This window comes from Vespula vulgaris, chromosome 22 (assembly GCF_905475345.1).
Source record: "Vespula vulgaris chromosome 22, iyVesVulg1.1, whole genome shotgun sequence".
NCBI classification, from domain to species: domain Eukaryota; kingdom Metazoa; phylum Arthropoda; class Insecta; order Hymenoptera; family Vespidae; genus Vespula; species Vespula vulgaris.
In genome coordinates this window covers 902823-916260 of record NC_066607.1, presented here as the reverse complement: position 1 = coordinate 916260, position 13438 = coordinate 902823, and the positions used below count along the sequence as shown (strand labels likewise).

At 26.2% G+C, this 13438-nt stretch overlaps 5 protein-coding genes across 8 annotated transcripts; 2 read left to right on the top strand and 3 right to left on the bottom strand.

Annotated features, from left to right (window-relative positions):
* Nucleotides 1-30: 30 nt before the first annotated feature.
* Nucleotides 31-1548, top strand: LOC127071622 (ADP/ATP translocase 3-like). The gene is made up of 4 exons (XM_051011126.1): nucleotides 31-406; nucleotides 508-766; nucleotides 840-1071; nucleotides 1192-1548. The coding sequence occupies exons 1-4, from the start codon at nucleotides 253-255 to the stop codon at nucleotides 1459-1461; spliced, it is 915 nt and encodes a 304-aa protein (XP_050867083.1). The 5' UTR covers nucleotides 31-252; the 3' UTR covers nucleotides 1462-1548.
* Nucleotides 1549-1789: 241 nt separating this feature from the next.
* On the bottom strand, nucleotides 1790-3351 carry LOC127071627 (uncharacterized protein CG1161). The gene is made up of 5 exons (XM_051011137.1): nucleotides 3128-3351; nucleotides 2811-2929; nucleotides 2510-2624; nucleotides 2237-2377; nucleotides 1790-2122 (listed from the first exon to the last, which is right to left on the bottom strand). The coding sequence occupies exons 1-5, from the start codon at nucleotides 3185-3187 to the stop codon at nucleotides 1973-1975; spliced, it is 585 nt and encodes a 194-aa protein (XP_050867094.1). The 5' UTR covers nucleotides 3188-3351; the 3' UTR covers nucleotides 1790-1972.
* Nucleotides 3352-3818: 467 nt separating this feature from the next.
* Nucleotides 3819-6572, bottom strand: LOC127071623 (syntaxin-12). 2 transcript variants are annotated; one of them, XM_051011127.1, is made up of 6 exons: nucleotides 6428-6572; nucleotides 5589-5706; nucleotides 5446-5515; nucleotides 5197-5362; nucleotides 4887-5099; nucleotides 3819-4767 (listed from the first exon to the last, which is right to left on the bottom strand). In XM_051011127.1, the coding sequence occupies exons 2-6, from the start codon at nucleotides 5695-5697 to the stop codon at nucleotides 4519-4521; spliced, it is 807 nt and encodes a 268-aa protein (XP_050867084.1). In that variant the 5' UTR covers nucleotides 5698-5706; nucleotides 6428-6572; the 3' UTR covers nucleotides 3819-4518. The 2 variants fall into 2 exon arrangements, with proteins under 2 accessions (XP_050867084.1, XP_050867085.1); XM_051011128.1 differs by lacking the exon at nucleotides 6428-6572 and adding an exon at nucleotides 5895-6126.
* A 5-nt stretch (nucleotides 6573-6577) lies between these two features.
* LOC127071624 (ribosomal RNA-processing protein 7 homolog A) lies at nucleotides 6578-8200 on the top strand. Of its 2 annotated transcripts, none has more exons than XM_051011129.1 (4): nucleotides 6578-7166; nucleotides 7262-7594; nucleotides 7689-7988; nucleotides 8053-8200. In XM_051011129.1, exons 1-4 carry the CDS (start codon nucleotides 7103-7105, stop codon nucleotides 8136-8138), a joined length of 783 nt encoding a protein of 260 aa, XP_050867086.1. In that variant the 5' UTR covers nucleotides 6578-7102; the 3' UTR covers nucleotides 8139-8200. The 2 variants fall into 2 exon arrangements, with proteins under 2 accessions (XP_050867086.1, XP_050867088.1); XM_051011131.1 differs by having other exon boundaries at nucleotides 7262-7608; nucleotides 7775-7988.
* LOC127071620 (integrator complex subunit 15) lies at nucleotides 8123-12366 on the bottom strand. 2 transcript variants are annotated; one of them, XM_051011124.1, is made up of 5 exons: nucleotides 9648-12366; nucleotides 9478-9561; nucleotides 8940-9351; nucleotides 8571-8869; nucleotides 8123-8484 (listed from the first exon to the last, which is right to left on the bottom strand). In XM_051011124.1, the coding sequence occupies exons 1-5, from the start codon at nucleotides 9724-9726 to the stop codon at nucleotides 8396-8398; spliced, it is 963 nt and encodes a 320-aa protein (XP_050867081.1). In that variant the 5' UTR covers nucleotides 9727-12366; the 3' UTR covers nucleotides 8123-8395. The 2 variants fall into 2 exon arrangements, with proteins under 2 accessions (XP_050867081.1, XP_050867080.1); XM_051011123.1 differs by having other exon boundaries at nucleotides 8940-9561.
* Nucleotides 12367-13438: the final 1072 nt, after the last annotated feature.

Genomic DNA, 13438 nt, shown 5'->3' with positions numbered 1-13438 from the left:
ACTGTAGCTTGATGAACATTGCAGTTTATACAATTTATTTAAATATATTAATATATTACGCTTACGCGTAGTAATGATTATTTGAGAGATTTCATATAAATTTCAAGTATGTTCCAATTAAAGTATCTCATTATAATCAGTATATCAGAATAGTATTATATCTACAACAATTTCGCAGTATCTTACAAATATCATTCTTTGATAATTATACTATATTCTTAATAAGGTTTATTCTCTTTTAGAATATACCACATGGAAGCATATAAATCTTTTTTACTAGATTTTTTGGCAGGTGGTATATCTGCAGCAGTTGCAAAAACTGCAGTAGCACCTATAGAACGTGTGAAATTAATACTTCAAGTGCAACATTCATCAAAACAAATAGCAGCTGATAAAAGATATAAAGGTGTTAATATTTTATTAAATTTCAATTATATATAATTCCACAAGTACGAAATACTTTGGCAGATTAATTTATTACTACAACGAATTTCATAATTATTTTAGGAATTCTAGATGTGTTTATACGTGTACCACAAGAAACTGGTATTCTTAGTTTGTGGAGAGGTAATCTAGCAAACGTTATACGATATTTTCCAACTCAAGCTTTAAATTTTGCCTTTAAAGACAAATATAAAACTATATTTCTCGGAGGTGTTCCAAAAGAAAAATTTTGGAGAAATTTTGTAGGAAATTTAGCTTCTGGTGGTGCTGCCGGTGCAACATCATTGTTATTTGTATATCCACTTGATTTTGCTCGTACTAGGTATCATAAATAAAATATAACCATATAAGGAAGTTAATAGAAATGAGTATCATTATTTACAATTATGTAACAGATTAGCTGCAGATGTTGGAAAAGGTGCTCACAGAGAATTTTCTGGAATGAAAGATTGTATATTAAAAATTTTTAAGTCGGATGGCTTGTTTGGTTTATATCGAGGATTCAGTGTGAGTGTCCAAGGAATTATAATGTATCGTGCAGCATATTTTGGATTTTATGATACAGCTCAAGCTTTTTTTAAAGATCCAAAAGCTACTCCAATATATGTTAACTTCATAATTGCTGAAGTAAGTTTTTATATTGTCTTAAAAAAAATAATTTCTTTTATAAGTCGTATTAAAAAATTAAAAGTATGTATGTGTATGTGTGTGTATATATAAAACATATAACTCTTATTTATTTTTCAGACTGTAACAGCACTATCAGGACTTCTATCATATCCTTTAGATACGGTCAGAAGAAGAATGATGATGCAATCAGGACTCAAAAAAGAAGAAGTAATGTACAAGAATACTTTAGATTGTTGGAAGAAAATATTAATTAATGAAGGACCAGCAGCTTTTTTCAAGGGAGCATTTTCAAATATTCTTCGAGGAACAGGTGCTGCTCTTGTTTTAACAATGTATGCTCCTATTAAAAATAAAATTTCAAATATAATATTTAAAGATTCAACATAGCAATTTATTTTGTATACTTATAAATTCAATAAAAATATTATGTGTTATATTGTTTTTACATGAGATATATTTTAACATCTAAACCATTTAAATCATTAATACATATCTTATGATTTATTTTGGTTTATTTCTTAAGATATTTATAGATAATTCTCTATATCTTCTTTTATTTTAAAAATAAAAATGAAATGAAATTTTTGTAAACTTGTTATGTTTTTATAATGACTTAAATCTTGATTTAATAATGAATCATATGTATTATATTACATATTGTAGTATCTTTGTTCAATTAGAATAAAGATAAACAAATCAGAATACTAAAAGAGTATCATGTTCATAATAATTTTTATAATATATTTAACATAATAGCAGCATTAAGCAGTTTTTTATATATTTGCTGCATTAAAAATATGTAGATTGTAAAGATTTTCTTATTTATCATATTTATATTTAGAGATGTGTAATACACTATTGATGATATTTAGTATTTTGTCATAATCAACTGTACATTTCAATTAAGCATAGTATGTCGGTCATAAATATTACGTCTCTGTTCTCGAACTTGTCTCTTCCATTTATCTTGTTGATGCCCTACACGATTTAGAACATTTCCCCTTTCTCCCATCGGATGAGAAGACCCAGGTGCTACTGATGCATCATCCTATTAAAAACAATAAAATTATAGAAACGTTTTCACCCATATATTTTATGTATCTATAACTTAATTACATCAAGTGTGAAATAAATGATTTAAAATACAATAGAAAGATTTTACCTCTTCATTATTATGTTCATGATAACCAATGTTAGTTGTGTTTTTATGTATTCTTTTATTCAATAATGGATCCAAGCAAATTAAGAATAACATATAAATTACTAACAATGATATAACCCAAATAACAATTATAACGACAATCTGTAACGTAAAGTATATTTCTTTTTAAGAAAGTTCTGAGTGAATCTTAAATATAAAATATATAAATAACTTTTATAATGATGTATTTAAAGTAAAAAATAACTTTTTAAAATATATATTAAAAAATCATACTTTAATAATAGTTGTGTTTCTATTTTCATATTTGCAATCACATCTAGGACAAAAAATTTCTTCTTTAGTCTTTATTTGATCCCCTAGTTTTGGTAAAACAACATCTTCACATTTACTGGAAATTATAAAGTATGTATATAAATCATTGATAAAATTATAATTACTATTTTAATGAACATGAAAATCAATATCTATAGATTTATAATTCTAATTACTGTATATAGATTATGTATAAATAAATTATTGTGAAGTATATTAATATTGTATTACAATCTATAATTTATCATAAAAATAATATTACCATTGTGATGGTGGGACATTAATGATAAAAATTAATCGGTCTAATGAAGGTTGTGTGGTATTTATCACAGAAGAAAGACTTGGACAAATACATTTGCATCTTTTATCATCATATTGTGCCTGTAATTATACATTTAATTAATCAAACGTTCTATAAATATGGATTATACATTCATAAATATGGATTATAAATTCATAATTCAGATTTAAATGCTATAAAATTAGACAACAGCCGTTAAAAAATATTTAAACTTTCTTGTTTTTTTGTAAGAACTATGAATTTTTCATATATTATTTCTGCTTATATATAATTCTAACCTCACATTTTGACAGACACACTAAAATAATCGTCGCTGGAATTAAAGTGTATTTCCACATTATACAGTATGGACGCTCATCGAGCACACACACACACACACAACTATTTATAAATATTTGTTTTTAAGAATAATATATTATTTTTACTTTTAAATAAAATGAACGAACAATCAATAGTAAATCGTTCTTAAACCAACCTCTTACTGTCAAACGTTGTTCAGTGCTGTCAAATAAAGAAACGCAAATTCCTTTGCCAACATACAAACTTTTGAATATATATGTCTTCAATAGCAATATTTATATAAATTTATTGATTAACTCGGATATGTGTTCAACGAATTAAAGTTTAACAACTATTTGAATTTTAAATGAAATTAATATTTTCATTAAATAGTCTTTATTTTTATGCTTTTTTCTTTTTATTTTATTTATTTATTTTTTTTTTACTTTAATTTTTTTTATTCATACAAATTAAGTAAAAAAGTTATGTACAATTTACACACATATGCAACGTAATACGCGTTTGATCCTAAAGAAAATTTTGTGAATATCTATTGAAAATTAACTATAAATTTAAACATGAAATATAACTTTATAGAAAGTATTCTTAGATTCTTGTCAACTTCTAGTATTTATTAAACTACTTTTTTGAGAATAATTTCAATAAATACATAAATAAAAAAAACATAAATTTATAAAAGGATGTGCGTATATTTTTATATTATGGAAATGACTAAGATCATTATAATGTTTATTACATTTTGATTAAAATAGATCAACATTCTTATAATAATATAATACATTAACTTATATTAACATCATACACCATATGATACTCTAGAACTTACTTTCGTGCCTTTTCAGGAATGAATAGATTCTGAATTCATGTACATAGTGCAATATAATAATAAGCAATCTATACAAATTCATTTGATTATTACATATAAACATATTTAATAATGCTTTGTGTGATTATTTTGTAACAAGCTCATATATTTTTAAGTATATATCATTAAAATTATATAAATGATTATTATGAATATATACTTAATATATATTATTTTATATACACACATATGTATGTATAATGTATCTATAATAATACAATATATTAAGTAATGAAAGATACAAATGTATTGGACAGTCATAGACACGTCATTAGTCTTATACATAAATTATATGTGATACCAATTATTATTACAAATAAAAGTAAAATATAATTTACTTATATATTTTTTCTTCAGAAGAGCACTTCACTTTGTTTAGTAATGTTAAAGTGTAACTTCTGTAAGATATTCTAACAACATTTTTAATGTCGTAATTTGTAATTACAGGACGCCTATTCATCATCGTGTTACTAATATTAAATTAAAGTTCATTAATTAACAAGTTTAAGAACTTCGCCAAACTATAATCCCAATCAAAATAGACAATACAATTACTCCGATTAAAACAAGAATACATTTTTTCTTACGCAACTTAGTTTGATAAACACTTGCTTGTCTTACATGCGAAGTTGCTTCATTGACTGATACTTCTGTTCTTTCTACTGAAGCTTCTATAGAATCAATAACTTCTCCTTGATCATATACTAGAGCACCAAGATCTTTAAAAATTTGATTAATATCGCTGATATTACTCTGTAAAAAACAACTATCTTGTATCGTTTATTTTAATTATATCATTCATTTAGTCATAATGATTGTGATAATCTTTATATATATTTAATGATTCTATAACGTGTATTCAAATATCTTACCTCTAATTGTCTTATACTTGCTTCTTGCTCTTCTAACATTCGTAAATTTTGTTCTTCTTTTAATTGTTGTTGTTGTATTTGCTTTTGTGTTCTACTATCTTGCAATTCGATTAAAGTTTCCTGTTTTTTTTCTCCAAATGGAGCAATACCTGCATTAGCTTTAGCTTTCCTGACCATTTCTTTTTCTTTCGTGGCAGCAAGTCTTTGCACAGCCTGAAAAGTATATTTGTTAATATAAAATATACATCATTAAAAAAATTATATATTTATACACTCGCACACGCAAACACATATACATTTAGATTATTACTTGGAAAGAGTTTAATGCTGTGGTAAATTCATCTTGAAGTCGCTCACGTTGCATTTTACGTTGTCTCTGTTCTCCCGGGCTACTAGAGCCAGAATTATTAGCTAAATCACGTAGATGACCACTAGTATCTTTCGCAAGTTGTTGTGTATAATGTTGTATCTGGTGCCTAGAAAAAATATGTGATATAATAAAACTACATAAAATTAAAGACTAAATTAAAGACTAATTTCATATAAATTTTTAACGTACAATTTATTTCTAAGTTCTTGCGAATCTGTAGAACTACCCAATTGATTAACCATTTTTTGCATTGAAGATACTAAAATCAAAGATATATATATTATATTATTGTATTTAGAAGGTATTTTTATTAAAATATTTTAATAACTCACCATTTTGTGATATCTTCAATATAGAAGTACCTATAGTTTGAGACAATCTGCTGAAGTCTTGTTCTCTTGCAGGACCACCGTTATGATAAGAAGAAAATCCAATATCCATTTTGACTTGCTTTATAATAAAATCAAGATAAAATTATATATACTTGTATAATATGTCAAATATATCTTACTTCAACAATGATTATGTATTCAACTTTTATATTAAATAATTATATGTAATATATTATGTTTTTTATAATTTTCTATGAATACTATAAAAATTGTCAAGGGAATTTGTCTATATAAAATTTAACTTACGTGAAATAAATTACTGTTATATATGTTTTATTCTATTCCGTTTTATTTTAGAATGATTAAAAACGAATGACAATAGTTCGTGCAAACAAAATCAAGATTTATAAATTTGATTAAAAATTGTGAAAATCAACAATAAGCTGGTAGTCGGACTACAAAAATGACAAAAGGTACCGCTGTCCGTTAATCATACTTCTCCTGTCAACAAATTAGTAGGTCGACACTGTATGCCATATGCAGTGACTCATAAGTATCCATCTCATAAGTTGAAAGGATGTTAATCGAATCAAATGTGCTGTTTTCACGGACCTTTATGTCATTTCCCCAAGTTCACTGTAGGAAGCTCTACAACTTCTAGCGAATCGATAAAAGCCTATCACAAATCTTGAACAAATATTAACTCATGTTCTCCACAACATATAAATAAACGAATTCAAAGTTAATTTCTTTCTCAATATACATCAAGACTAAATATCTCAAAGTAAAACAATAGAATTTATTAAAAAATATAAATTATCATTAATTTATTGTCATACCACTAGTAATCACCGTTGTATGAAAGTTTACTGTTACTCGCTTCCTTTGTTTTCAATAGTTTTATTAGAATTTGAAAGACAAACAAAATTTTCTATAGGCGAATATAACAATTTTGGCAGATCTTATATTTTTCGTTTTAAGATTGATTTTACCGACGAAATGTAATCACGAAACTGAATTATCGATAGTGAAAAATTTGGATTGAGATACTTCAGCGCTCTCTATGCAAAATTAACACCGAGTTTCAATCATAATAATACATATTACTATCGTCAAATTAATTATTTATGGTTAATTAAATTTATTTTTATATATAAATATAGTTATATATTTAACATTATTTAATATAGTGTTATATTAATCTAAAATATATGTATATATATATATGCTGTTCGTACGTTTGTCTTTAAATTAGGTTTAGAATCATGTGCTATTTTTTAAGCATGAATTGAATTTAATATAAAAAGTTTTCTAGTGAAGAACAATAAGATTAAATTTTATAAAAATAGTTTTAATATTATTTGATTTTTAACTATACAAAATAAAAATATATATATATAAATATTATTACTTCGCGCATGCGTGTAAATTTATCGAGTGACAAAGTGTTTACGTGTGTAACATGAAAGCAAGTTGAAACGTGACTGAGTAATAGGTTATATTTTTAAAATATTATGAAAAAGTATACCACATATATGATGACTGAAACTGACAAAAATAATCTCAAGGGTTTCAAATGTAAGTACAATTATTAAAATATATAAGACAAATATGTGTGATACATATATATTTAAATAAATATATAAATATATATAAATTTACTATTTTCTTAGCTCTATGGGTTCATTTCAATCATGAGAACTTAGATAGACATCAATTATTTTTCAAAAAGCATTGGGTAAAAAAGCAAGAATCTGATTATCCAAGAGGCAAAACATTATTTGTTTTAAATATACCACCGTATGCTACAACAGACTCATTAAAGAATGCATTTTCAAGACTTTGTGGTGAAGTAACATCCATCGTATTTACAACACTAGTAGGATTTAAAACAGCTTATATAGTATTTAATAATGAATCCAGTTTAGAAAAAGCACTGAAATTACCAAATGACTATGTGATATGTTTAAGCACAGAACAAGAAACATATTTAACAGGTTTAGCAAGTATGTTTAATTATGTTCGTATATATTTACTCTATTATATTAAATTTATATCTATACGTAGATATTTATTTCAATCAAATATTTGTTTTTATAGAATGGTGTAGTGAATACAATGATTCTATACAATCTGAAAACGATATAAAAAAAGAAATAAATAAATATATGTCTACGTATGATCAGCAAATTGCAGATCGTATTGCAAAAGAGAAAGCTGCGAAAGACATGGAACAAGATGGATGGGTGACAATTACAAGCAGGAAGAAAAGAGGTCAATTTGCACCCAGTAGAAAGGAATCTACTATAAGCAAGATACAAAATAAAGAAGAACAAAAGAACCAGAAGAAACAATTACTTAATTTTTATACATTCCAAATTCGTGAATCGAAAAAACAACGTATGTATCTTTTTGGGTTTTATGTTGTTACATGTATTATACTTTTATTAAAATTTTATTCCAGATTTGGCAGAATTACGAAAGAAGTTTGAATTAGATAAGAAAAGATTGCAGGAACTTAAAAAGAAACGAACTTTTAAACCATTTTGAATTAATATATATACAATCTGCTTACAGTTAAGTTACACATAAATATTAAATAATATCTGGTATGAAAATTTAATTTTTATATTAATTCATGTCAATATATCAATTAAAGATAATAATTACTTATAATTGACAAATAATAATATTTATATAGAAATACAATAATCGTAATTTATTTAGGCACTAAATTAGCCATTATCCATCATCCTGATCAACTTAAATAATATACTTTTATTAAAATTAATTATAAGGAATACTTATTAAGCAGTTTTGGAAGTATACGTCTGTAGAGTCCATTCAATTAAAAAATGTTGATATGACAGTGGTTGTAACAATGCTAGTAATTCTTCTATAAAATTAAAATATTTATGATTACATTTAGCTTGTCCTTTTAAGTTTATATTAATTTAATTTAAGTATTAGCAATATACTTACGTTTATTACCATAAATACAATTTGCGGACATTGCTGCGCTCACGGCTTGAGCTAATCTCTCCATTGCTAAATCACGTAATGCAGAATTTATATTTGTACAAGTCTGTAAAGTAGTGGTTAATACCCGGACAGTAGCTGCTAAATGTTGTGCAGATATAGCATGTTTGTTAGTCCCACTGCTCTTTAACCTCAGTACAGAGTCCATAAGTAACTGTTGAATTTTGGAATAACTCTTTTTCCGATCTTCCTGTTCCCCATTGACTGTAATATCAAAGCGTAAAGGACTTAAAATGCACCATCTGAAAAGCAAGAAAATAGTATTAATTTTATATAAATTTTTAGTTATTCCAAGCATATAACATCGCTTACCTGAAAAGACCAGCTATAGGTGTTATTGGTGTCATAGGTATACCACCGCTTGGCAATGCAGGGTTGTCCATCAAAGGTGTTAATAGCAAACTTGGATTTTCATCTATCCATTCTCCTACTAATTTGAGCAATTCCGTAGGTGGATCTTTATCTTCATAAACTTCACCTATTGCCGTCAGTAAGTTTGCGGTGAAATGGGAGGCAAGGACAGGAAGCTGCTTTAGCTTGTCAATAGATTTTGGTGTAAGGACAAAATAGTCATTGAGTACATGCCTTGCCAGTCCTACGCTTTGAGATGAAGTGGAACCCAATTGCTGCATCCAGATTCCAGTTGCATTAAGAATTGCTTTATTTTGAGTAGCAATTGCTAGAGATACCAAATTGCCTAAAATTTTATATCTTGGACTTTCCGCTGGAAACAATGACAGAAAAACAGCATTTCGTACTGCGGGACTACCACCCGGACTTTGAAAAAAGTCACTTAAAACTTCGATAAGTTGCAACTCCTGCATAGCAACGGTCATATTACGTTTCTTACGTCTTTCTATCTCTCCAAAAATAAATTCTGTCATTAGATCCCCTTGAAGATCCATTTGTTTTCCGGGTCTGCTGCATAATATTTCTAAAATGTGCGCAGATAACAGAAAAAATAAATTTGAAATTGATTGTTTATTGCATTGACCGGTAACCTAAAAACATTTGTCTTACCGATTCTGGCTAATGCCTCTTTAGCACAATAAGGAAAATCTAATTTTCTAAGAGTTTGTTTAATGTCATTCGCAGCCATTAATAAGAAAAATATTTTTTATCCGAACATATATATACATATATATATGCACATATGCATTTATGAAATCGATCGATTTATGAAGATTTACTTTTCAATTATTTTTAACTACTCGACAATACAAATAGTATTATACAAGCAACACAGATGATACTCTTGAGAAGAATGAATGTGTATACCAACTATGCGTTAATAAATATCAAAATATGAATTCTTTAACTGAATTTTTTTTATTTATTCTTAATTTACTTTTACTTTTTTTTCATTCGCAAATGAATTCACATTATTTTTACGTTAAACGTTCATAAGTCCTGTTTAATATTTTAGTAACAAAAATTGAACGATGATTGGTTAAGAAGAAACAAGATTTCCAATCGAAATCCGTGATGATCGAAGCACCACCTGGTAGTAAAATTTGAAAATTTCGTCGCTTTCAACGAATATATGCAAGTAAAATAATATCAGTATAAATATGAGAAAACATTATAAAATACCGGGAAGAAGAAACATTGTGTTTACGTAGTTTTTATAATCGTTTGTTTAGGATTTGTTGAAGAAATATTGAGTCGATTTTCAAGGTACAAGCCGAGTTGACAAAATTATGAATTGTTTAGACTTCATAGTAGAATAACGTTTATATCAATGAACTTCGTTATTATTTTATCACACGTATCAAATGTGTTTCATTTGTTCTGTGTGTTCTATATAGATATTTTGTTGTATTTTAATAAAACATTGTTAAATAATTGTGAAATTCAATTCTGTGGTATATTCGTAAAAAGACCAAGAATTTCATAAATATTGAAACCCTGCTTATAATATTACTTATTAAAAATATTTAATAATTCACGAATTTATACTTTAATGGCAAAATTTATCTTTATTCAACATATACTTCTACAACTTTAATAAATTTTTAAAAAAACATGATATATCATTGTTTTACATCGTATCGTAATAAAAACATTTGGATACGTAACGTTTTTTTTTTTTCTGGCGAATTTCTAACAATGAAATTGAGAATAATTGATATCATGGTTCATAATCTTCTGCGTAATAAAAATTAATTGAATTTTCATTTAAATATAGAGATAACTTTTCTTTTAAATATTTATTTCCAAATAGGCAATCGATTTCACTGCGTTGATAATTAACAGTATATATATTTTCAATAAAACAAAATAAATCACTTATGGATATATAAAAATTTTAAATGGGACATATCCTGTATCAACCTATATTCATTTGACGTGTAACGTAACAATCGTATAGTATAAGTTAGTCTTAGCTTAGTCTAGTAAACATCACATTTGTTTAGTTTCACATATTTATATTGTTTATTGTTAACATGCATCTCGCAGTGATCCATGCTAAACACAGTGCCGGTAAAATTTTGGTTGACGACAAACGCATATAAATAATAACTAATATAATTGATACATATAACTAATATACAGATTCACAAAAAAGAAAAAGAAAATTTTATTGATTATTTTATAAAAAAATAATAATTAATGATTATTAATAAATCATATATTATTTTAATAAAAATTAAAATACGAGTTCGTTTCCACACTACCTACGAGGTAGAACTCCCAGTGCTTTTTTTTTTAAGTGGTTTCCCCTGTAGAACTACTCCACTCTACTAGTGTCACTATTATCATTATTACTGCTTCTATTAATAATAATAACAATAATAAAAACATACTTAAATATTATGTACATTATGTATGTTTTAAACTACCTCTGTAGAACTAGTCCACTCTACTAATGTCACTACTACTATTATTACTGCTACTATTAATAATAATAACAACTATAAAAACATATTTAAATATTATATACATTATGTACATTTTAAACTATAACAGTACAATTAATAGCGACATCACTTTTTGAAAACGTAGAGTAAATTATAAGTATATCATGCTTTTAAAAATATACGTCGATATTTGAATCAGAATATTACGGCTCTTGAGAATCAATAATTTTGAGCAGAAAGCTCTTGTAATAAAAAGAAAGTATAAGCTTTTTCAATTTTTTGTTGATCAAAAGTTTTCTTTCGATTTTATCGACAACCTTTCCTTTTGGTATCCTAATAAAATAACATCCTGTACTACTACTTTTGATCAATTTATAAAATACTACGTTTTTAATTTTGGAGACACATAAAACTAATCTCTTTACATTAATAAAACTCCATTGATGTGTTATTCTTCATTGAAGCTGGACAAACTTTGATGAGAGTATCGACTTCAATTAATATCGCAAAAAAAAACAGCAAAGAACGATTGTTTTTTAGCAATTATTATCTTCTATATCGAGTAGTTGGTAGAAAGTTTTCTAATTGCAAATGTTCTTTTTTTTTCAATTCTTCATTTGGTATTATCTTTCTTAAAGGTACCAAATTAATTCTACTAATTTTTATGCACTCTATCTGTTTTTTACATATTATTTCAACATTAAAGCAATTATATATAGTTGTTTTCGACGTCCCTCGATTTATTCAAACGACGTAATTTGTCTATGAATTTCAGGCTCGATTTTCAAGCACTCTTCATTTTTCAACAAATCTAAAAATTGTTCTTTAACATACATTAGATTCTTAGAATAATTCGAATGCCTAAAGATAAGCTGTATTTGGTCCATAATCACCATCAATAGTACGAATATTATATTGAAATTTATTCACGGGGCGTTGAAGATTTGTTCTTTTCATGAATCACGAACTCAATTTTATTTATTTATGTATTGTAAAGTAAAGTTGCTCATACTTTTACTAGACAATTTTTCATTAATTTAATCATGCCGCATTTTTGTGTCGAGTTTGATAATTTTGTCATGCAAGGCAAAATTAACTCTTTTGCCATAGATAAATTTTACTACATATATAATAAGATTACATTATTCTTTATATTCAATATCAAATTGGTATAGTATTACGATGTATCTCTAATTCAATATCGTGAAAAATATTGATGATACGCGTCTCGTCTCATCAAGTTTTACTTTATCATTATAATAATACCTGCTATCTTCACATTTTGCAAGATGACGAAAAACAGTACAATTCATTAGGAATATCTTTTAACAATTCTTTCACACTGCAATAGAGAGATTGATCTTTCTACTCGTTATAATATTTAATTGCTAAAAGTAAAAGTAATTCACAAATGTATTAGATTTAGTCACAAAAATATATCTATTTTTGAAATTAGAAATTGTGAAGTGTAAGCAATGCATTTATGAACTTCCGATGTATGCTTCTATGTTCATCCCTGATCAATTTAATATATTTTTAAACCATGCATTTCAACGTTACAATGAAAATTTTATTATTGCGTTTGATTTTATTCGAGTCGTCGATCCATTAAAATTTTTGAAGAATTTGTAAACATTAATGATCGCAAGGTTGTTGTGTACGATCACAAATGTTTAGTCGATCATAAAAAAAATAACATTTATTGTATACTCCAATATATAAAATTCTTTTGATCACAAAATAGACCGATTGTGGCGACGTTCGTTAACAAATTATACATTTGTATAATCTTTTGATTCATGATCCTACTCATGATCCGTCTTATGATCTGCAACTACAGTAATACAAAGAATACTACTTTGATTAAGTTCTCCATTAAGACGAGTAATCGTTACCATTTCCTACACAATTTCAGACATTAATCTTTACGTCGTATCACGAGAAGTTTCC